General features: G+C 36.3%; 1 protein-coding gene and 1 pseudogene across 1 annotated transcript; both read left to right on the forward strand.

The window, feature by feature from the left end:
- Positions 1-12,291: 12,291 nt before the first annotated feature.
- Positions 12,292-17,094, forward strand: LOC128244668 (uncharacterized). The gene is made up of 2 exons (XM_052962689.1): positions 12,292-12,344; positions 13,206-17,094. The coding sequence occupies exon 2, from the start codon at positions 13,206-13,208 to the stop codon at positions 14,709-14,711; it is 1,506 nt and encodes a 501-aa protein (XP_052818649.1). The 5' UTR covers positions 12,292-12,344; the 3' UTR covers positions 14,712-17,094.
- Positions 17,095-20,834: 3,740 nt separating this feature from the next.
- On the forward strand, positions 20,835-22,309 carry LOC128243986 (uncharacterized; annotated as a pseudogene).
- Positions 22,310-26,041: the final 3,732 nt, after the last annotated feature.

Consider the following 26,041-nt stretch of genomic DNA (forward strand, 5'->3'; position numbering starts at 1 on the left):
CATGAAGTGCTGAATTTCATCGTGAATGACAGTGATTATCCAAAGTTTGAAATTGGTTCGGACATGTTTGACGGGAATTCGGATAACCGTTACAGTGAAAAGACAGTTTCAAATCGGTCATCTTTACCTACTTCACCTGTCCAGGTAAAAACTTCAGGTGTGTATTTTAAATTATTTGTTACCGTATTATATCATGTATAGGACGCTAGCATTGATAGGACGCAGGCAAAAAAAAACGTTGAGAAAACGGGTAAAACCCCTTAATATATAAGATAGGACGCAGCGGAAAAATGTCAAAATCGGAGCCGAAAAATTGAGGTTGGTAAAGTATTTATAACATATATTGAAGTAAAAAAACAAACAAAAATTGTATAAAAGGCATATTTTGGTAAGTGTCTAGTGTATTTCGATAATAATCGTCGTATTTCGGTAATTAAACGTACACAACAATGATATATGTCTTGACATTTTAAGAACATTCACGCATAATATAAGACTTATACAAATGCTGTTCTAATACTAGTTCTGACTGACAGTCAACCGTTGCAACCGTTGCATCTCCGGACATGCCCTCTGAATGACAGTCAACCGTTGCAACCGTTGCAAAACTGTGTATTGTCAAAACTAATGATTGTTTTGATAAGGCTTGTCGCTGCGCGGATTAAAGCATGTCAGCATAATTATTGCGTGTCGGTAATTAGCCTTGCCAGCAGAAGGCACCTCGGGTAAAGTGCGAACAAACAACAATACGGTATTACCATCGCAATAGTTCGTTCTATTGATGTTTTTCTAATGACAGACAGCGGGTGTTTTTCACACCTTCGCACATTTGAAAAGATTTGATAGTGACAATAATGCTACTTTGCGTTATGCACATTCCTTTATTATTTTTTTAAAACAGTAACATACAACAAAATGTTTTGTAAAATATCGAAACATTAAAATCATGAACAACGATTAATTGATAAATACCTCCTTTCCCGATTTTCCGTTGCCGTTATAACTCAATCCAGTTAAAGTGCTGACTCACATCGAGTGTTTGTGAGTAGCGTCCCTTTTGTAAAAAAGTAAACACTCGTGTTTGTTTTCAATTTATTTTTCAATAAATCATTTTAAAGTAAACTTTCAATATATTTCTGCGTGTGTTAACTTGCATGATTTAACCTATGTCAGTTGTTCACTTCGGTGACGCAGTACAGATACTTACTATTACCGCGTTCTTCCCCGGTCCGATATTTTCGACCTGAAATGGACTTGGAAAAAAACAGATGAAATTCTAATAGCATAGAAAGGACGCAGGCATTTTTTAAGACGATAATTGAGGGTAAAAAAGTGCGTCCTATGCATGATATAATACGGTATTTTGCTGTTAATATAGCAAATATGATGTATTTTTTGTATTATTTGTTGCCTTCAAAAATATACAATTAATGATTTACACATGTTTGTTTTTTATTTTGCTACAGATCAGAGTATTATAAGTGTTAATCGAATTTATATGCAATGCATGTACAGTAATAGAAAAATAAAGTTTGGCCAAAAAACGAGCACCACTTTTCTTGTGTTATCATCAAACTGTTTCAGTAATGCATACTACATTATACTACAATGAACATTAATGTATAATATTGCTTATTAAAATTTCAGATTCCTCAGATGCATCGGATCATGAAATTCCTGTTCCACTGAGGGCATGCTCGTGGTGGAGGCCTTGGTCGATGAGTCAATGTTCGTTGACAGTAGGGTGACGCTAAAAATTAACCTGACTAACATTCCTATGTGCTTCATGCAATCCCATGAGTTTTACCATTCACAAAAAACATCAAACAAGCCGGATTGTAGTGTTGGGAATCGGTTGCAATTTAACTATCGATGATCGGTACCACTCAAGTAACCTATTATCGATAGTACAATCGGTTTTTAAAATACTAGATAGTACCTGAGTTGTAGTTTTATTCATGTACAGTATTAAACTCTTAATCATTTATGCATATACCTTATGTCTATGATTGAAGTTATTAAGTGTTGTTGTATAAAAAATAGTTCATTGTCTTGCTTATTGTGGCTTTCATCAGCCTTTTTGTTAAAGATAACATCTGAACACTTACTAATATATATATATATATTTTTTTCGATAATCGATTATAACTAAATACTATCGATTGTCGCCGATTTGAGGCCCAACCAATCGATTTTCGATTATAATCGATCATCGGAGCATCACTACCGGATTGTGTATATTTTGTAAATATTAGTCAAAATGGATAAAAAATAATGGTGTCAGACTGTGTGATTGAAAAAAGGTATTAATCACACTTTGTGTAGCGAATTAATTTTTTGTAGATTTTTAGATGTTCATGTGTATATTTAAACTATATATGGAAATCATTCAAGTGTTAAATATTTATGCTGATTGGATTTTGTCTATGAAAAAATATTGCATATTCTTGTATTTTCTTGAAATATTTTTTTGCTATATAAGAAAATTGACACAATCAGTATTTGCAGTACAAAATAAGTAAAAGTGTCTTTTGTATTTCTATTACTTGTCCAAATTTGAACAAGATATCTAAAAAAATTAAGGAAAATCTGCAAGTTTAAAAAAGATAGTCGTTAAATTCTGAGAAAGCCTAAAATCAAACTGGCGCTGGCTGGAATTTTCTGTGACATAATTGGTGCTGAAATGGTTTACAATACGGTGTAGGATTTTTGTAAATTCTCTTCCAGAACTAAGATGGCTACCAAGGCCTATCGTGTAGTCATGGCAAGAGTGATAGCTGTAGTTTATATTTGATTGCAAATGCCTATATTTATTTTTCAAGTCACCTTGTCTAGTCATTTCCATGGCATGAGATATGACAATGTATTTTAAAAGAGAATTGTTTTTAACCCAGTTTTCCTAAGGAAAAGTGGAAAACCTAGTTAATAGATTTGGAAATGCCATTGGGCAGGCAGGTGGCTGTGACCATTGGCGCTTGTGTCCAGGTCTTTACTTAGCCATGCATAGGGTATTTTGAAAATAAAAAAAATTCAAAAAGGTTTGAAAAACTGGAAAACTGGTTTTGAGTTATCTCATTTATTAAATATCTTAAAGAAATACATTTGCTTGATCTCAAATAGCATTTGTTTGATCTCAAAACTAATATTTGTATAGAATTGTCTTTTAGTGTTATCATTCTTTCACTGGATGTTATTCTTGTACTGTTAACAAAATCATTGTTTAGTTAATAAGTGAATAAACATCATAACAGTAACAAAGATCAAGGACATTGGTGTATTCTAGTGAATATTTGTGCTTAAGTAAATACATTACTTTTTCAGCAGCTGAACATGATGATTCAACGGACTCATCTGATTCTACAATTCTCAGAAAAAAGGTCAAAAGAAAATATGGTGGGTTATATTTTTTTCCAAGAGCAATAACCTTTACTTATTACATGTACTGGTTGTATTGTATCAAGTCTCTACAATTCAATTCAATCAACATCCTTTACTTGACTGATTCATGTTGAAAAGCAGTCAGTAGTTTGAGGCTTGACCGAGGCTATTGCTTGTTAATAACCATAAAATAAATAGGTGAACAAAAAACGTAACTGCCATAACATTATCCAGGTTAGCATAACAAAGGCACAAAGCACCAGCCCATGCTATCACTCGCCATGATTAGCTTTTCATTTGCTAGATGTCTATGCTAAGGAATACAGTTAAAATCTTCTGTATTAGGAAGTACAAATGTTTTGTATTTTCAAATGTTCAGGAAGTCATATTGACAAAAGAATAATAAATGTTGAACTCAACAATGGCTTCCATAATTTTTAGGGTTATTGTGTTAAATTTTGCAGAGAAAACGGAGAAGAAGACACATGGTCTGTCGAGGAAAAGCTCCTATTAAAACCACTGATTCAACTTTCTTTGAGATCCGGCAAACCACCAGTGAAGGGGGATGTAACTTTACTTCAGAGAAGATATACAGCTTTGGCGTCACTGCCTTGGGTGAAGATTAAGCATCAAATATGGGCAATAGCCCAGGCTGAAAAGAACAAAACTAAAAAGATCATGAAAGCACTAAAACTATATATATCCTCTGGAGGGTAGTATTGTAACAGGGCGTCTGCCTATTAGTAAAGTAGCTTAAAAAGAGCATTCAAATATTGGTTAAAATTAAAAAATAACCAAGGTTCTTTGGTTTTTAATGCATATGCTGATAATTTTTATGTGAACAATGAAAAATCGTCGGCCTCAAAGATAAAAGTAGTTCCCTTTAATAACCTTGGATTCGGTGATATGTTTGATCAGCAACTGCTTAATCATAATTTGATCCATTAGTTAAACAATGTATCCATGATCAATATGTCCAACACTGGGCCTCACAACTTCATGACATTATTATTGTAAATGCAGAAGTGAGTTTAAATATGTCACTGTACATAGATATTGTCAGAAATTATGATAAACACAGAACTTGAACATGTTTCAGATTAAGCTTGCATAATCTTGAAATAGAACTAGGTAGACATAATATTGTTAGAGACCTTTAAGATATTGTCATATGTGTTGTAAGAATGTAGTATCATTTTCTGATGTGTAGTACACAATATAATTTCATTAGATCCAAAACCTTTTCAAGAAGATATATGAAATTTTATGGAAAACATAAAATCATTTATAAACTTGAACAAATGAACTATTAGTTGTGTGTCACCTTTTTAACCGTTATGGTATTTTCTTAGCATTGTTTATTATTTTTAACCAATTATTTGACTAGATCACTTGACACGCCTAAGCCAATGACATTGTTCTTGGCCATTCTCAGATATTTTTCGGCGTGGGCGATTGCCTCGCCAAACTTAATAATTTTTTTATTATTTGTGCAGTGATTCCAGGAATTCAAGGTTATTCCTTTGTGACATTCATTACCTCAGTACTTTATTTGTTATATGGACGAATGATAACGGGGCGGCGACCTTAAAACAGGTGTTATTTCGGGTGCAAAGTGGACATAATACAACAATTTCTTTCACACAACGGCGCTCTCGCACGCTCTCGCATTTCCTTTGTGATTGGACGAGATGCAAGATGGCGGCGCCCATCTCAGAAAATTGTAAAATACAATCTTGGGACATTCCTACGTCTTCAGAATTTCATTCGTCGGTCGAGCACGTTGCAGTTTCACTTCGGCTTACAGGGTTCTCCACTGATTCAATATACAGGCGCCACTGTGTCCACCTTACGTCATCATTTGGACACAGTTTCGGATTTCGGACCGAATATTCTCGTTCTTGTTATCGGAAAAAACGACGTGTATTCCAACAATGTGTCTCCACTGACGGTTGCAGCGAACATTACCAACTTAGTGGACACGTTATTGTTTGTTCACCATATCCCAAAATTGATAGTTCTGCATATGCTTCACAGACAACCATGTCTCGTGCATACCAGATTTCCAGTTGACATACATTGGTTCAATGGGAGAGTTGACAACCTTAACATGCTGCTGCTGGACAGGCTCAACAACACCAAACACTGCCGTTCCTATTTATGGCGGTTGAAGGGTTTCTGGTCTGATTATGCCCCGGATGGCTGTCAACTGTCTCATGACGGTCAGCTTCGCTTTGTTAGCAATATCAGAGCTGCTGTGGTCGCTGCCCTGCGAAAGTCCATCACTCATTGATATACCAGATACGTATCTGCTTGTTTGATCCTTTTTCTTTGTTTACGTTGTTACAATTGGTGCCTTGCTTACCTCACTTTGCCAGTGGTTACGTGCACTTTATTCTGACCAACTGCAGCCCAGTTGTCGTGCATTTTACCATTACATCTTCACATCGTCACGAACCATTTCTTTATATATATGCATATGGCTTAGTTTTCGTGCATATTTTTATACTTATTTGTATATTTGCTGGTATTGAACGTACATGGTTAGTTTACGTGCTTATTACTATGCTCCCTTCTGTATGGTTGACTCACATATGGTTTAGTTTTCATGTGATGCTCTAACCCCCCCCCCCCCCCCCCACTTTTTGCTCACATATGGCTTAGTTTTCATGCAACGCGTTATCCCCTTTCTTTTGGTTGGTACGGTTTATTTCCATGCCAGCTATCCAATGTTACTTTTGCTCGCATATGGCTTAGTTTTCATGCAATGCGTTATACACTCATTTTGCTTCCATGCCACGCTTACGTTCGCATATGGCTTAGTTTACATGCGAGTTTTTTCCTGTGTCTGTTGTGATTCTTTACCTTTGTCATATATTACAACCGAATCTTTTGATGATTGGGTAACTGTTAAACCTGAATTTGTTAGTAATCTTATAATTTCTTTACTCAGGTTTTATCATATTTCTAATTTTATTGGGTAGCCGTCATTGTTTTGTTCAATTTTATATTACAACTTATAGGGTGTACTTTTTCAGATGAAGCCCACAAAGAAACGTAAACGGGCCAATTCTACACCTGCCTGTGCATGCTGCGCCACAGCGACTTGACTACAAGGAGTCCAGGACACTGCACCGTTGGTGGCTTCGCCTCTCTTGGGCTCATCTGACCATCCGAAAACAATCAAAACAGGGGAAATCCAGGAAAAGAACTGCTGCTCCGACTCAGCCTCTTCAGAGGTCTGACGCTAATGGACCCAACCTCCCACTCACCCCCCAATTGGACACTGTTGACAATCCAATGGACCTACCATTTACTACTACTTCTCCTCCAGTGGACTACGACTCTGAACTTCCACTCCAACAGTGTAGGATTCTCCTGTTGGCGGTTTTATCCACCTAGCATTTTGAATAAATGCCCTTTTTTCATTCAATCAACATGTTTGTTTTTCCCTTCGTCCATACAAGTTCGCCTTAGACTGGTTTTCGTTCTACCTAACCTTGGTCAATATATAAATGAAATTTTGTGGAAAAACATAAAATCATTTATAAACTTGAACAAATCAACTATTAGTTGTGTGTCACCTTTTTAACCGTTATGGTATTTTCTTAGCATTGTTTATTATTTTTAACCAATCATTTGACTAGATTTAATCACGTGACATGCCTAAGCCAATGACATTGTTCTTGACCATTGTCAGATATTTTTCGGCATGGGCGATTGCCTCGCCAAACTTAATAAATTTTTGATTACCTCCTCCTCCCCTGAGAATATTCTTATTTCATATTATTTACATTTTTTCCTGTTCATGATTTCTATGTGTAACTTTTATTTCCTTTATGTAAAAATTACATGTTTATGTATATTAGTTCTTAACACTTTTATGGGGCGGTAGTAGTAATAGTTAGAGCATAATAAGCATATGTTTTGGTTGCCTATCTTTCGGTTGTATCTCTAAGTACGCTGAACGTCAGGTCGGTGACCCCGTTAGGTCGGTGACCACTAAATCACGTAAACAAGTACATCGATCAAATTTAATAGTTTAGTTAGGACGGCGAAACGTGTCCTCGAGCAATTAAAATTAGGTAAACGACCCGATCCATCAAATTTAATAGTTTTGTTATGACAGTGTTAACATTCCAACTGCCGTTCGAGGGTGGCCAAGACGCTATTTAACCCGGCCAATTTTGCAGTGTTGATCATTCAAAAAATCTAACTCTTGAATCGGACTTGCAGCATCCGCTTCTTTATCGAAGGTAGGTGTTTATATTATATGTTTAAAATGTTAACAGTATACAACGTAACTAAGTATGGTAATGGTTTAATGTTGTTGTTTTTTTTATTAAACTGAAAATTACTTATTTATTACAACATATTTTATTTCTTTACAGAAAATAACGCGAAAAAATGTTTTCTGTCATGAGTTTGAAGTGTGTAAAAGCGTTTATACATTTAATGAAAATATTTACGAAAAAAAAAAATTTGCCTTGCAGATGACAAAACGACCGCTAGAAGACATCGACTCGGCTATAAAACTTAAAACATTGAAATTGGACGACAACTATGAGGTCAAAGAGGATTCGATTTTCGTATCGTCCAGCCTCACCGCCGACGTGTCTGCCTCTCTTGTATTCGACTATGTGTTGTCAAAATTCGTTATCGAGCTGAGAAAAAACAAAAACGAAAAGGGAAACCAGCGTATGCTTATCAGAACGCAACATACAGGGCTTGATAGATAAACTGCCAATGGCAATAAAAATTGCCGAAAAATATCAACAACGTCAGACATCGAGGTCGTTGGATATACCCTTCGAAATTCCAGGGGAAGGGACAAACGAAATGACGTTAATGATGAGCGTTAAAGAAAATAATTTCTGAAAGACAAGAAAGTTTCAAATAGATATTCGCAAATGTTCGATGATTGGCGACACGATCCGTTACACCAAGGACGGTGTAAGACTGGACCTGGACGAAGCCAATTTAGTTTTTGACGAGCTCAAAAAATATATTGAAAAAATTAGAGGAGCGGTCAAGAATTCCCAACAGCTACTTAATATGGCGTATTGTTCGTTGGCTGTTCAGATGATAGAGGTGATTCACTAGGGGACGGAGTGCAACGGCTGCGCCACCGAACACCCTAGTCAGCGTGAACACATGGGGACTGGGGGCTGTATGCTGGAATGGTCGGATAAAGTCCAGCAATCCTGGTTTACAGTTCAAGCAATGATTGAGGCACCAAGATTGGTAGCCGTCTGCCAATCTGCCAGTTTCGCCTCCCATCCGTGAACGGGTTAGTGTCGTCTTCTATATTTTCGATTTCTCTTCTCAGCATTGACGAACTACAGCGGAAGGTAGAAGATCGCTCGAGCCTGGAAGGCGACGAAATGTATATTGCCTGCAAAGACGCGGTGGGCGAAATCACGTTGCTCCCACTCGAAAACAAGTAGAATCTATTTATGTTATGCATGTTTCATAATACGAGTTATATATTCAGTTGTATAATACTATTATGTATGCTTGCTATTGAAATTGAATATAATATTTTTGAGGTAACGGAAATGTTTTACTGAATAAATGTGCATTGTTTAAGAATAATATATTTGTATTATGTTCAAATAAAACTTGTGTTGTATAACCATCTTGTTGATTTGTCCTGCTTTTCGATTTATTGTGCATGGTTCTGCAGCTGCTATAATAGCAAGTGTCATCCAGTGAAAGGGATTTAACTTGGATTACCATCACTGTCAAGAAACTGTTTAGATCTCAGAGAAAATTGTCCATAAACGTAGCATTATCAAACTGTACCATCACTGTCAAGAAACTGTTTAGATCTCTGAGAAAATTGTACATAAACGTAGCATTATCAAACTGTACCATCATTGTCAAGAAACTGTTTAGATCTCAGAGAAAATTGTCCATAAACGTAGCATTATCAAACTGTACCATCATTGTCAAGAAACTGTTTAGATCTCAGAGAAAATTGTCCATAAACGTAGCATTATCAAACTGTACCATCATTGTCAAGAAACTGTTTAGATCTCAGAGAAAATTGTCCATAAACGTAGCATTATCAAACTGTACCATCATTGTCAAGAAACTGTTTAGATCTCAGAGAAAATTGTCCATAAACGTAGCATTATCAAACTGTACCATCACTGTCAAGAAACTGTTTAGATCTCCGAGAAAATTGTACATAAACGTAGCATTATCAAACTGTACCATCACTGTCAAGAAACTGTTTAGATCTCCGAGAAAATTGTCCATAAACGTAGCATTATCAAACTGTACCATCACTGTCAAGAACCTGTTTAGATCTCCGAGAAAATTGTACATAAACGTAGCATTATCAAACTGTACCATCACTGTCAAGAAACTGTTTAGATCTCAGAGAAAATTGTCCATAAACGTAGCATTATCAAACTGTACCATCACTGTCAAGAAACTGTTTAGATCTCAGAGAAAATTGTACATAAACGTAGCATTATCAAACTGTACCATCATTGTCAAGAAACTGTTTAGATCTCCAAGTAAATTGTACATAAACTTAGCATTATCAAACTGTACCATCACTGTCAAGAAACTGTTTAGATCTCAGAGAAAATTGTCCATAAACGTATTATTATCAAACTGTACCATCACTGTTAAGAAACTGTTTAGATCTCCAAGTAAATTGTACATAAACTTAGCATTATCAAACTGTACCATCACTGTTAAGAAACTGTTTAGATCTCCGAGAACATTGTACATAAACGTAGCATTATCAAACTGTACCATCACTGTCAAGAAACTGTTTAGATCTCAGAGAACATTGTACATAAACGTAGCATTATCAAACTGTACCATCATTGTCAAGAAACTGTTTAGATCTCCGAGAAAATTGTCCATAAACGTAGCATTATCAAACTGTACCATCACTGTCAAGAAACTGTTTAGATCTCCGAGAAAATTGTCCATAAACGTAGCATTATCAAACTGTACCATCATTGTCAAGAAACTGTTTAGATCTCCAAGTAAATTGTACATAAACTTAGCATTATCAAACTGTACCATCACTGTCAAGAAACTGTTTAGATCTCCGAGAAAATTGTACATAAACGTAGCATTATCAAACTGTACCATCATTGTCAAGAAACTGTTTAGATCTCAGAGAACATTGTCCATAAACGTAGCATTATCAAACTGTACCATCACTGTTAAGAAACTGTTTAGATCTCCAAGTAAATTGTACATAAACTTAGCATTATCAAACTGTACCATCACTGTCAAGAAACTGTTTAGATCTCAGAGAACATTGTCCATAAACGTAGCATTATCAAATTGTACCATCATTGTCAAGAAACTGTTTAGATCTTTAGGAATGTTCCAATTACAGACAAAAAAATAGTGCTTGGAATCATGGAAAGAAATTGAAAATTGGGATAGTCCCAAATATCTTTAGCCCAAATAATTCCTGGGCATTGGAGAATTGAGTTTGAACTCATACAAACTCTGTTATACAGACCTTTTTATAGAAGAACACCATTTTTATAGAAGAAAACCAGACACCATGAAAGTTACTTTTGCTAGAGAAAAGAGAACAGTTCAGCCTACAAACACAAACATAGCTTCAGTTCAACCAATATCTAAACCTTGATCCACAGTACAGCTAAAAACTGCTCCTTTACACAATTTCTTCCAGTATCAACCAAAACTGAGGCCATGGTCAGCCATTTTCATTTAGACCACATATTGTATAGACTAAATTTAAATAAGTTCAACTCAACAAAAGATCTGTTAAATGCATCTGCGGAAACAATTACATGAAATGAGGTGGAAGTGGTAGGTGAAATAGCCAATTTCTGTGATCCCATTCACTTTTCTGTAGATGACACACATTTTGGGTCTGATTTTTTAGCGGCAGTAGGAATACATCTGCAGAACGTTTCATCGGTTAATAGACTCAATTCTTTGTAAGTTAGAACTAAAGCTTTCCAATGTATTGGCATTGGGAGAAATAGGATTGGATCATACTGAACCAGTGGAGAAGTGGGAGAGCAAGAAGAATATATAAGTGGACAGCATACAACACCGGGAGTCAGGTAGTCTGAGACTCATTAGGTTTGGACAACCAGATTTTGCGTCTAGGCAGTCTGTCTGCCTGACTCTAATAATTTCAAAACTAATGTACACAAATTGTATCTGAAGTTTAAAAGCATTCAAAAGTTCATTTCACAACTCATGAGATCTGTATTATTTCACACTTTTACAGAGTGAATGACATCACAGACTGGTTTTCAGGTATCATTTAGGTTTGTGATATTGTCCCTAAATTTGATTTTATAACCCTTTGAATGATGTTTCAAAAAAAACATCCTCGTCATTTTTAGATGTCAACAACCTTGTCGCTGAAGTTAACTTAAACAGTAAAATGGAAAGATTTCCGATCGGATTTTCGCCACCGCCTGCAAAAAAGAGCAAAACCGAAAAAGATAAACAGAAAGATTATGAAATTAGTAGGGAAAGAACATTTCAACAAACATGGTTGAAACAATTAACCTGGATTCCTGTGATTCTTCATATTTGGGATGAAATCAAAGAACCTGGAGAACTATACCAAAGATGTTAAGATATCATCAGGACTAGTGGTAACACTGCCATAAATCAACCTTTTCATTTACATTTCTTCAGTGGATATTTGAATTTCCCAATTTAGTCCAGTCAGTATATACTTCAACCTCAAACTAATTGCAACAGAAACAATTTTTCGAGAAATGAATGCTAAAATGATTAAACAACAACATATAAAAAATCGACTAAAATCTATTGTGGCAAAATGGAGAAAATCAAGAATGAAAATCGATATGTTTCCCCTGGATACAGTGACATGATTAGCTCACCATACAGTGTAAAGCGTCTGGTTGATTTGATCAAGGTTGTGTGCTAGTGTTTATTCCAATGTGGAAAAACGGATACATACTTGGAACAAGGTAAGGTTCTTATCAGTTTTCATTGTATTTTATAATTAATCAATGATAAACGATTCATTTCTGCAAGATAGATATAAGCAGACATATTTAAACTGTCTGAATTAAAAGTGTCATGAGTTTCCGCGGTTTGGAATCAACAAATAGAAACCAATAATAATTAATTAAATTTCGGAGTTTTTAATATACAGAGAGTTCTGCTTATATATATTTAAACTTAGTTTTGTAAACAAATGACAAGGTTATGATTAAAAATAAAAAAAATAAAGGAAATTACTAAATGTGACTTTGCTCGATTTTTTAAAGTACGGAAGGCTATTTGTGCCATCTTTTTTAAGAAATGATTGTAAAGAAGGGAATAATTTAAGTTTTTAGATATGATTAGTTTCTTAGCAAGTACATAGCTGTTATATTGTTATAATATGATACGTTTGGATCAGAAATAATTTATTTTGAAGGTTCTGTCTGCTTGCCTGTCTGACATTGAACATTTTTACAGAGTTTGAACTTTGAGCAAACATATTTTGAACTACAAATTATGCATGCCTCGTCTATTCCTTTGTTTATTTATTGAACATTTAAATTTTCATTGCCGATACAATTGTCTCACCTGCATCTGATTCAAAACTGTTCTGATCAGTGTATTAATTGAATAATTTTAATTTTGTATAATTGTCAAAAATCTTGAATCATTATCAGATGGCGAAAAATTCGGCGTCGAATCTTGATCCAATTATTTTTGTAATTGTCATAATAGTCATGAGGAGTAGATCGAGTAAGGTTATGTGGATGTGTAGATCTATATATTAGATTTATTTAAATTATTATTCAATAAAACTAAATTAAATTGTTTATTTATTTCAGATGGGTGATGTTAAAGAAACATGTGTCATCTGTAAAACCATCTTCAAAGATGACGATTTAAAAGCGAAGCTGGGAACGAAGGGCAGTGATGGCATTAATAGGGCCAGTGCAGATCGTGCGGACAGTTTGATAACTTATCCTGGTGAATCAGTACACATAGATTGTCGCAAAAAATACTGCAACCCCATAAACATTAAGTACGACAAAAAATCAAAAGATGAGCTTTCTTCACCCCCGAGAGAACTTAGATCATGCAATGAACTATTCAGTTTCAAAGAGCATTGCTTATTCTGTGGTAAAACAGCAAAACTGTGTGGGAGAAAACGTGGACCTGATGTGTACCCTGTCAGAACTTTAGACTTTCAACTTCAAATTAACAGTATATGCACCAAACGAGCAGATGAATGGGCTAACACAATCAGGAGTCGCCTAAAAACTGTAAACGATTTGCCTGCAGCAGACGCTCTGTACCACCAAACATGCAGCGTGAATTTCAGGACAATGAAAGCCATGCCTGCAACATATCTTCAAGATTCGTCTGCAGAAAAACGATTTAGGGGGCGACCTGTTTCGTTGAATACACAGAGTGCATTTCACTCTGTAATCAAATATTTAGAGGACAATGACAACGAGCAGATAACAATGACAGATCTTGCGGCAAAGATGAAGGAAACGTGCGGCGATGAAGCATTCGGTACTGTCCATTTGAAGCAGAAACTAAGGGAACACTTTGGGGATTCTATAATCATTACTGATTTGAGTGGGAAAAGAAATGTGGTGACTCTGAGGCATACAGCATCTTCAATTCTGCATGACTTTTACAAACAGCAAGATAACAATGGCAGTGAGGAAAAGAAAAGGTCTATAATAGAAACTGCTGCTAAGTTAATCAGAAGTGACATTAAAGCATTAGACAGCAACAAATCTGAATATCCCTCTCCTACTGACATATCTTCTACTGAAAAAAACATAGAGTATTTACCAGAAAGCCTTCGAATATTGTTACAAGCAATACTGAGTGAAAAAAAGCCAAAAACTGCATCAATAGGACAGGCTATTATACAAGCTACACGGCCACGTGTCATCATACCACCTCTTCAGCTAGGTTTAGGGATCCAGTTGCATCACCAATTTGGTTCCAAGTTTTTGATAGACATATTGAACAGTTTAGGGTTTTGTGTGTCATATACTGAGGTCCAGAAGTTTGAATCAAGTGCAGCTGTATCTAAAGGGACAGATATTCCTGCATTCGTCCCTGGTAGTTTTGTTCAGTACGTGGCCGACAATGTTGACCACAACATTAGAACAATAGATGGCCACGGAACCTTTCATGGGATGGGCATCATAGCATGTGTGACCCCTGCTACGTCTTCCATTGTTCCGATCCAAAGAAGAACAGTTGGGAAGGAGGACATATGCAAAGCTGGAGAAATTAGAATGTCATACTACAAGCCAAACGAAGTCAATGACATATGCAGAAATACAACAAACAAAGTCCATAGATAACACTTTGAAGCTAGATCTGCTTGTTAAAGTGACAGCGCCAATTAGACCACACAGACCTGTGTGGTCTGGACTGATGCAAATGTTACAGAAAGGAGAGTATCCAGGAAAAGCCTCAGTTATTTTCATGCCAATGATCGATTTGGATCCAGGAGACTTATCATGCATCTACACAACCCTACTGTTTGTGGAAAATCATGCAACTAGGTACGCAGTCACGCCCATACTCACCTTTGATCAGCCCTTATACTGGAAGGCATTTAATGTTATACTCAATGAAGCTGCAGATAGCCCTCTTCACAAAGTTGTATTGAGATTAGGCGGTTTCCATACAATCATGAGCTTTTTAGGAAGCATTGGCCATTTGATGCAAGGTTCAGGGCTAAATGAAGTGTTGGAAACAGTGTATGCATCAAACGCTGTGATGCATATCGCTACAGGAAAGGCAGTTGCAAGAGGTATCAGAGGACACCTTCTGGTTGAAAATGCACTTATGTCAATATTAGTCTCAGAAGTGTTTGGTCTGAACATTTCAGAGTGTAGCACCAATGAAAATAACTCAACTCATGGTGAGGACAATGAGGATGAACACCTACAGCTAAAAGATGACAACACTCCATTGCCAGATAGTATGATCGGTGACATTGGAAAATTGTATGATGACTTTACAGACGGAAAATCAAATATGTCAGATATTACGCAATCCGAGTTACTGGATAACGCTTGTACAAAACTTGACGAAACCAAAGATGAAATGAGAAAATTCAGAACAGCAGCTCTTTGGTTGCAATACATGGAAATGGTTCACATCCTACAATCATTTGTAAAAGCGGAGCGAACTGGTGATTGGCTTCTTCACCTTGACACAGTTTCTCGAATGCTTCCTTACTTTGCAGCAGCAGGACACAACCTGTATCTCAAATCTGCATATGTGTACCTACAGACTATGCAAACTCTCGAAAAGACTAACACAGATGTGTATGAACATTTCAAAACTGGTCATCATGTAGTGCGTAGAAGTGATAGGTTCTGGGCGGGACTTTCAACAGACCTTGTAATCGAACAAGTGTTGATGAGAAGTGTGAAGACTAATGGAGGCCTAACAAGAGGAAAGGGCATGACTGAATGTCAACGAGCACTATGGTTACTTTCTCTACCTGCCTGTGCAGAGTTCAACAAAAGTATGCAAGAGTTCAGTGGAGTTACATATCATACAAGTGAGCAGCACAAGGAATGTGGTCAGGCAAGGATTGCGAAGGACACAAAAGACAGTCAAACCATCCTGCAGGGTTTCCGCCAGCCCTTTATGGCTTGTCGGGCCCGACGTGCCTTCCGCTGGCAAGGCCAATTACCGACATGCGTTAATTATGCCGACATGCTTTAATCCGCGTAGCGACAATCCTTATCAAAACAATCATCAGTTTTGACAATACACGATTTTGTTGCGATTGCAACGGTTGACTGACAGCCAGAAGGCGTGTCGGGATTATTACGACATTTGTATCAGCCATTCAGGATCGACGACAGCATGAAGGCGTGTCGGTGAGGTTCCTCCAAACTCCTCCTATTCTTTATCAGAATGGGAATGTGTGGAAAAACACCACTGTCGTAATTGCGACCTTCATCCCTATAATCATCTATGAACGCATAGTAAACAATAAGTGTTAATTGATTTCGGTAACATAAATCATGTGTCGTTTTATTTTGTTTCTTAATCCCGAGTCCGTTTGTTAACCAATTATTAAATTATAATTGAGAACCGTGTTAAGATATCTGTGTTATTAACAAGGGTTATGCTATGTCGTTGTAATTAATTTGAGTCGCGTTCCCGTCTTTAGTTTAAAAGTGTAAAGTTATATTTTGTGTTGCTTATTATTAACCTTTGATTATTTTATCGTTCTTTTAATTTATTTAGAAAAAGATAAATAAATCTGAAAATACACATTACATTCCCTTTAAGTTATTATTTAGCCAACCCGGCTTTAAAAATATTAGCTGTTGCAGCTTTAAATACGAATACACGAGCAGTCGCTTTGCTCCGGGCTCTTTTGTGTTCCGGCATGCAGCGTGCTTTACACGTTTTGCTGTGACGTCAACGGTGTCAATATAAATAATACCCGCACTTAACGAAACATGAGTAGATCAATATCGTCGATATTGTATTGTCGGAAAACTTGAGAAATACCAATAATCAAGGAAGAGAAACCATTAAACCTTTTCACAAATAATTTTAATGTTAATCGGACTTTAGTTGGTAATTCTAAATCATGGGAACATAACTGTAAACTTGTTTAAAATGCAGGAAATTGCACCATTTTGGATACGAAAATATAAAAAAAATCGACGTCAGGAGGGGACACCCCTCCCAAACCCTCCCCTTCCGACATGCCTTATGAAATTCCTGGCGGAAACCCTGAATCCTGGATTTTCTTCTTGAAAGAAGTCCTTTCACACGTGATTCAAAGCTCAGAAACATTGAAACTGGCGTTGAAGCAGATTCATCTGTGGATGTTGAAAATTCATCAGAGATTGGCAACAAAGTTATCGCATCAATGGCTGGAAAATGTGTGCTGGATCATACGTTTAAGAAAAAGCAACAGGCTGTTGTACTTACCACAAAACCACTCGTCAAATTGTCAGGTGATGAAACCATTCAAGTTGATCCCCAGCTTTTGTTTCAACGTCTTATCACAGTAGCACTTAGACAGGATGATGACATATCCCACTATTTTGAATATGAATTGAGTAGTGTTCCGTCAACCTTGTTTGATGCATGTGGTTTTCCAAAACAACCACAAAAGGCTACTTTAGCTGATGCAATATGGTCTTTGGGAAACTGCAGTGGGGAAGAATCTGATCATCAGCAATATCAGTATGTTTTGGATGGGGGATCTTTGATTCACCGGTTACCATGGACACAAGGTGCTACATTTGCAGACATTTGCAATGCATATACAGAATATATATCAAAGCAGTACAATCAACCAATTGTAGTTTTCGATGGATACATGGCTGGGCCCTCGATTAAAGACGTTGCCCATATCAGACGTTCACATGGAGTCACAAGTACCAATGTTGATTTCAAAGGCACAACACCATTCAGGGGAAAGAAAGACAAGTTTCTGTCAAATCCAGAAAACAAGCAGCGATTCATCAACCTGCTTGGTACCCACCTCTCACAGCATGATTGTACCGTGTTACATGCACCAGATGATGCAGATGTTCTCATTGTCAAAACCACAATTGAATGTTCTGAGACATGCAAAACAGTCTTGATAGGAGAAGATACCGATCTTCTTGTATTACTGTGCTTCTATGCAAGCCATGACAGCTTCAACATACTTTTCAGATCTGGCTCTAAGAAGCATGCGGGGAAATCTTTTAAGACGTGGGACATACAAAAAACACAAGAACTAATCGGAGACAATGTATGCAAAATGCTGCCTTTTATTCATGCATATACTGGTTGTGACTCTACTTCTAAAATCCAGGGAATCGGTAAAGGGGCAGCACTTAAGCGGTTCAAGACAGATAGCCAAATGCTGACATATGCGAAGGTTTTCAATGCCAAGAGTGACAAATCTGAAGTTCAGAAAGCAGGTGAAAATGTGATGGTTGCTCTTTTTGGCGGTCATGAGACCGAAGGATTAGACCTCCTTAGATTTAGAAAGTTCGCCAGAAAAGTAGCAATCGGCACTACATGTGTTCAAGTACACTCAATTCCACCTACATCAGCAGCAGTGAAGTTCCACTCTTTGCGGGTATACTACCAGGTCCAGTGCTGGACTACAGACGCCGATGATATGCTGCCAACAGATTGGGGATGGCATGTCAGGAACCAGATGCTGTATCCAATAAAAACAGACATATCATCAGCGCCAGAGAGCCTATTGAAAATCATCAAGTGTAACTGTAAAAGTAACTGTGACTCTAAAAGGTGCACCTGCAGAAAACATGGACTAGACTGTTCTGTGGGTTGTGGGGAATGCAAGGGCATTCAGTGTTCAAATGTACACAGCCCGACAGAACCGGATATGGTGGATGACGCCTACATCGATGAATAGGTATAATGGTGATTTAGGCAGGGTTAAGGCATGTACTTTAAAACACTCTAGGTGCAAAGTACATACAACTTATCATACTACAAGGTTACACCTAATAGTTAAATACTGTCATCTGTAAAAACTCTCCTCTGTTTCAACTTCACCAGATTCACAAAAATATAGTAAAGCTATACATCTATATGTGCAAATATCAATTAGCATTGATCCGGTCCAACCCTTGAGTAACTCTGCTACTGTTCTAGATCCAAATGTTCGATAGTTGGTTCATGTAGATCTATAGCTGAATAAGAAATTAGTGCTTTATTCTCCTCTGTTTGAACTTCACCAGATTCACTAAAATATAAGAAAACTTTAAATCTATATGTGCAAGTATCAATCGGCATGGATCCGGTCTAACCCTTGATTAACTATGCGACTGCTCTAGATCCACCTGTTCGATAGTTGGTTCATATAGATCTATAGCTGATTAAGAAATTAATGCTTTGATGAAACATCAAGACTTACATTGGTTTATAGTTATACAAGTATTACAGAATTGTTTGATGTATAAATCTAATTATGCACTGTAGAAATATGATGTGAACCGTATGCCTTGGGAAATGGTGGGTGGGGTAAATACCCCCCTTAAATTCTATAAAAAATGCTTGAGTATTGGATAAAATGGATATAAACAAGCTTTTTTATTTACTTTACATATTATTTAAAGTCATATTATCAATAGCCATGTAAAATAATATTTTCTTTATGCATTGTATAATTTTACATGGATAATGGTAATTTACTGGCTTTTTTCGTGTTGTTTTGGGTCATCATAGAAATATTAAAAAAAAATAAAGTTCGCCTTTATAGATTTTACTAGATTTTTTTGTGGTAGTCTGGATATCATTAGGCTTTTGAAATCGTTAAAAATCATTTCTGTTGCAATTTGTTTGAGGTTGACCTAAAAATGCTCACTTACTGACTGGACTAATTTTGGGTTTCTTGGAATGGTCCGGTCCTTTGACAATAAACAAAAAGTAGCACCGCAGAAAGTCCCATCAGATAGGTTATTAATTGAAACTGATTCCCCATACCTGAAATTGCTAAAGGCTGCAAATATGAATAATCCCTAGTTTATTGGGGATGTAGCTGCATAAATGGCCTAATGCCGAAACTCAACAGTAAAAGACATCTGTAGCATAACAAGGAAAATCCTTATATAATTATGTTTATATATGTTTTATTTTTAGTTTACCTAAATGTGCCATGAAACAGGGTTTATGTTTAAAAATTTGGCAACTGAGTTAAAAATGTCATATAAATATTTATTTAAAAAGGCAGTTTCAAATTTAGAAATTAGTAATTTCAGGACAGTACTGATGAAACCTTACAACAGTACTGACTGTACTGTGAAGTGTGATTTAGTTTTAATGACATAAAACGATTGGTGTATTGAATGCAGCAGAGTTAGAGCACTGCTGAGAAATAGGGAATATTGACAGAAAGCAGCTAAATCTTCAATAAGGAAACCATTCACACATTTTAACTATAAACATTCAAATATGGGCAAAATAAAGTTGATGATGAAAATAAATGTGCAGAAAAATGAAACAAAAAACCTCAAGTCAGAAGTCAAGAAAGTTAAAAAGACAGCTAACAAAAAATCCAGGTTGAGGGACAGACCTTAAGTGAGGTTGTTGAGTCATTTGAACTTTGTGATCTGATGGCTACATGTGATACAAAAGTAAATCAGCATACCCAGATGAAAATTCATTTCAGAGGTTCAAAACATTCTGGCAACAGTGGAAGAAATCAACAAGTAAAAACAATGGCATCAGATGGCATCCAATGATCATTCGATGGTGCCTATATTTGCAGCACACATCAAACAAAAGCTATAAGGCTTTGCGCCAAAGCGGATTCATTAAAATGCCAAGCTCACACACACTGTTCGATAATTCACACTTCACAAAGAGTACAAACGGCATAACAGCAGAAACTGTAAAGCTTTTAAAAGAAAGAAACGGAAAAAAAATGGACCATATTTAGAGGAATTGAAATCTTGGGTTGGTTTTATTAGTTGATGAGATCAGAATTTAAGGCAGATCTTGTGTACAATACACATTCTGGTGAACTGAATGGCTTTGTGGATTTGGACTCGGTTGGTAATGATGTTCTAAACCTAGAATATCAATTGAAATAGACAGACAGACAATAAGCAAAAATACATGTTAGTTGTTCGTTGGTGGACTCACTAATCTCAAATTTCATTTAGCTGGATATGCCACCAAAAGTATTACAGCAGACTACTTATATCCATTTATTTGATAAGCAGTGTGGTATGTAGAAAAGTGTGCTAAAATAAAAGTACTATGCCTTACATGTGACAGGCTTCATCTAATAGTAAGTTTTTAAGGCTGCATAATTTTGAAGGAAATGACAAAACCTACTACACAGTAAATCCCCATGATTACAAAAGAAAGATATTCTTCATATCAGATCCCCCACACCTGCTGAAAACAACTAGAAACTGCTTCAGCATTCCTTTTTATTGGTACCAAGAATGTTTCATTCTCTACCTAAGTTATTAAAAAACTAAGAAGCAAAATAATACATAAGCAACAGTAATTGCACTTGTAGTTTTTTTGGTTATGAATAACATGTGATATTTACACATAAGGTTGACCCAAGTCCTGTAACAAAGATGCAACACCTGTTCGGGAACAGAAAAAAGAAGGTCGAGTCAGTCAACGCAACGAGTCGCGATCCCCTGCCATGTGAAGAACAGCTGAAGGCCCTGTATGCCGCATGTCAAAATGCATCATTTTTCAACCTGATACCAAGTGTTGTCCCAAACCAAAAACTTGCACCACCAATCAGAGAAGATCCACTTCCACTGCTTCCCATGAACTTGTACAATAAAAACAATGAAAACCTCCCTGAAAATGAACTCCGATCTAAGGCACAAGACATTATTTCTTCTACTAAAGTTACATCTGATCAAGAGATTACTCTATTTAACAAGACAAAAGGACAGTTCACCTCTCCTTTGTGGTATAATCATAGAAAGAAAGAATAACAGCAACAAAGGCTCATGATATTCTTACTCTTAAAAACTCTACATTGGAGAAGAACATTATAAGATTTATTTATCTTTCGTTCTCATCCGTTTCATAAAATTTGTACTTGTATTTGATTTACATTGTATTTGACATGTATTGATGAATAAAATATGTTTAAACTAAAAACTCTACATGCCCAGATAACTTGGCGATGCGTGTTGCTGGATACAAATCATATGACCTCAGCAAGAAGGATTGCGTAAAGTGGGGACTTGACAATGAATCCAGTGCAAGTGACATGTACCAACAGCATGTTAAGTCTCAACATTCAAACTTTGGTTGTTCTCAGTCTGGATTTTTGGTGAGTGAAACTAGCCCATACTTGGGAGCAACAGCTGACGGCGTTGTAAGTTGTGTCTGCTGTGGGATTGGCACACTGGAGATCAAATGTCCATTTAAGCATAAATCTGTAATGACACTAGAAGCTGCTAAATGAAAAGAATTCTGCCTTGATGAGAACTTAAAACTTAAACAAAAGCACAGATACTATACTCAAGTGCAGTTCCAGATGCTGGTTTATGGTGTCCAGTATTGTGACTTTGTAGTTCTGACTCAGCCTTCTGGGACACCCAGTCTTGTAATCATTAGAGTTCAAAGATACAGTCAATTCATTGACAACCTTGAAAAGAAGTGTAATGCTTTTTTGTCTCACCACCTCCTCCCTGAATTTATGACATCAAAGCTGAGAAACAAACAAGTAGTGAACACGCCAACTGAAGATGTACAGACTTGGTGCATATGTGAGGAACGTGAGTATGGGAAAATGATCCTGTGCTCCAACGAGGACTGCCAGATTGGCTGCCAGTGTCATTATGGTTGTGTCAATGTGAAAAGGAAACCAAGGGGTAGATGGTTATGCCCAAGGTGTAAGAAATAGAAACTGGTGGTCAGTGATGTGGTGACACCTTAAAAGACATAGTACTATGGTGTAGGACGCCAAGTTTATGAAAGTGCAAGCTTATCATTTTGTCAATGCTGAGATACTTACATTTATGAATATATTGAAATTTATGTTTGTTTTGAAACTTATTTGGTCTTTGAGTTTGTTTACAGTCAATTGACGGCAGCTGTATTCCTAAACAAATGGTTTATAAAGGCAGCCTCTTTATTTTGATTCATTTTATTTGCATGTAAGTAAATAAAGAACTGACTATGCCAGGCCTAATAACATTTATTAACTTTATATGATACAACTTTCCAGCTCTGGCCAAAAAGTTGACCTTCCTCATTCACTGGCCTGAACGAGAAGAAGTTATGAGTTCCCGACCGCAGTGTTTCAAAGAGACCTATCCGAAATGTGTCTCTATAATTGATTGCACAGAGGTTTCCATTGCTGCGCCAGCTGACTTTAAAGCAAGAAACGCGACAAGTTTCTAGTGAGCATCAATATCAGCATCAAACATCTATGTCAGACAGAAACTGAATTACTGCATTTTCAGTAACATATGATCATATGTCAGTTTCACATTCTAATGCAGCATTAATACATTATAAATTGTATTTAATTTATGATTGTTCATTTATGAAAATGCATCAAAACCTAACCTGATTTTGCTTTGAACAGATTAAAGATGCAGGTTCAAATTCAGAGTATCTTTAAGTCATCAAAGGTAAGTATCTGGCCGATATTCCTAGCATTTAATGAGTTGCCTAACACTGAACGTTTTTTGCAGGAAAATCTTCTGTTTGCTGGCTTATGGTTTGGAAAGTCTAAGCCATCTATGGCATTTTTCTTAAAGCCTTTTCATGACACACTTACATCATTTTTTCATACTGGTTTTTCAATATTGTGTAATCACTGTTCAAAGTATTTGAATATTCGTGGACTGTTAATGTGTGGAACATGTGACTTGCCAGCAAAGTGTTTGGTTTTAAACATGACTCAGTTTAATGGTCAGTATGGCGGTGCATCATGTTTGCAATCAGGGACTGTGTTGGCTGTAGGTAAAAGGACATGCAAGAACATTCCCATTTATTGGGGAAAACTTTGATGGTCCAACTAGGTCTCATAGTGATTTTATAAAACATGGAGAAGAGGCATTGCTTAGGAATAAGACAGTGTTTAGGGCCTTTATGGTGGGGCAATATATGTCCAGATATCATTAAAGGAAATGCTATAGACTACATGCACTGTGTGTTATTAAGATTTGTTTGAAGACTGCTTGTGCTATGGTTTGACCCCAAGTTTAGTGCTATGCCATTTTCAATGTCAAGTGTTGTGTCCCTCGTTGACAGTAATTAAGCAAGAATTAAACCGCTATACTTTATAAAATGTCATCTTAGTAATATCAAGGAACATTCCAGCCACTGGAAAGCTTCAGAGTACAGAGCTTGGCTATTCTATTATTTTATACCACTACTCTATGGAGTCATAAGAACTGATTTTTTTCACCATTACCTTTTACATGTACTTGTTGAAGCCATATTTATATATTTTAATTCAGATTAATATAATAACTAAGCAACTGGAATATGCAGAAGATATGATTATTGAATTTTGTGGAATGTATGCCAGCCTGTATGGAGATCAGCATATGTCAGCTAACATTCATCAGCTTCTCTATCTTGGGGACACTGTTCAACAGTTGGGCCCTTTGTGGGTTTACTCTTGTTTCTCCTTTGAAAGTGTAAATGGAAAACTTGTTAATTTATTTCATGGAACACAAAACCCTGTTATTTCAATTGCAAATGCTATTTCATCAATGCTCAAAATTCCAGCCTTGTCTGATAAACTTAATGTTGGATCTCCTGCATATAATTTCTTCACCAAGTTAACTGGAGTGAACCATCATTTAAAGGTGACAGAGACTATATTTAATGGTGGTATAAAATTATCAAACCTTGATGTTAAGTTTTTTAATGTTGTTGGTCAGTGTGTGGGTTTAGCAGTTGGAAAGTGCTATTTATTTCAAAGACTGTTTAACGGGACGTTATTTCACTGTAATATGTACCATACTCATTATTGAAATTCTTGCACTGTTGTCTTTAATAAAAATGGTGAAAGGAAATGTGAGAAAGAATTGTTCTACCTGAAAGTGTATCCAATCTGCAATTGAATGGGATCAGAATGTTCAGGCAGTGTCAAATTTGTATCGTTAATTCAAGTAATGACCTTAGATGATGTTTGTTCTTATGTTAGCCAAGACCGTATTAAAGCAGGACTAAATCATGTTTTAACTGGCAGAATGTCGCCTTACTTGATTGTTATCAATATAGAAGGCATTGTCAGTTTAGGTGTATGTGTATAACTAACCCCTGGGAATATGTGTGTTACTCTGCCTCTAAACAATGTAGAGGGAGAATAAGGGATTTCCACAGGCAAAAAAATGCAAATGAATTGTCTATAACAAAAAATAATGTTAGAAATTATTTTTGCACCAATGGCGTTGCAATAATTTTCAAATATTTGGACAATTGATTTCCATAATGTTTGATATCATTATTGGTATCATATGGATTTGATATGTTTATGAATATACATTTGTAATTAGTAATTTAATATCTTAAATTTGATATTAGTCAAAAATGAAATGATTCATTCTATAATATTAGATATGGAATATTTACAGTTGTTCAGAAGCAACTAGACAAAGCTGTATAATTTTTGCCTATTTTAACTTATTCAGGGGCCATAATTGGAGACATGATCATGTGATTCCAACCACAATCACAGGGGCAAATGTTCTCACCATGGCTAAAAGTTTGAAAAAGATTCATTCAAAAATGACGAAGGAGTAGGACGAACAAAACTAATTTTACCCAATTTAACTCATTAAGGGGCCACAACTCCACTCAGGATCATGTGACTCCCACCAAATTCATGGAGGCAAAGGTTTACATCATGGCCATTAATATTTGAAAGTTTGAAAAAGATTTGCTCAATAGCTTCAAAGAAGAATCCTGGACAAAGCTAATTTTGCCCAATTTAACTCATTAAGGGGCCACAACTCCACTCAGGATCATGCGACTCTGACCAAATCCACGGAGGCACAGGTTTACATCATGGTCATTAATATTTGAAAGTTTGAAAAAGATTTGTTCAATAACGACAAAGATGAATCCCGGACAAAAAAAAACGGACGGACAGACGGACAGACAGACAGACAGACGGACAACCCGATTCCAGTATACCCCCCCCAAACTTTGTTTTGGGGGGTATAAAAACAAC

This window comes from Mya arenaria, chromosome 8, assembly GCF_026914265.1.
Source record: "Mya arenaria isolate MELC-2E11 chromosome 8, ASM2691426v1".
Lineage (NCBI taxonomy): Eukaryota > Metazoa > Mollusca > Bivalvia > Myida > Myidae > Mya > Mya arenaria.

Excerpts from the sequence above, each read along its gene's own strand:
- LOC128244668 (XM_052962689.1), top strand. The coding sequence starts at position 13,206 with ATGGGTGATGTTAAAGAAACATGTGTCATCTGTAAAACCATCTTCAAA.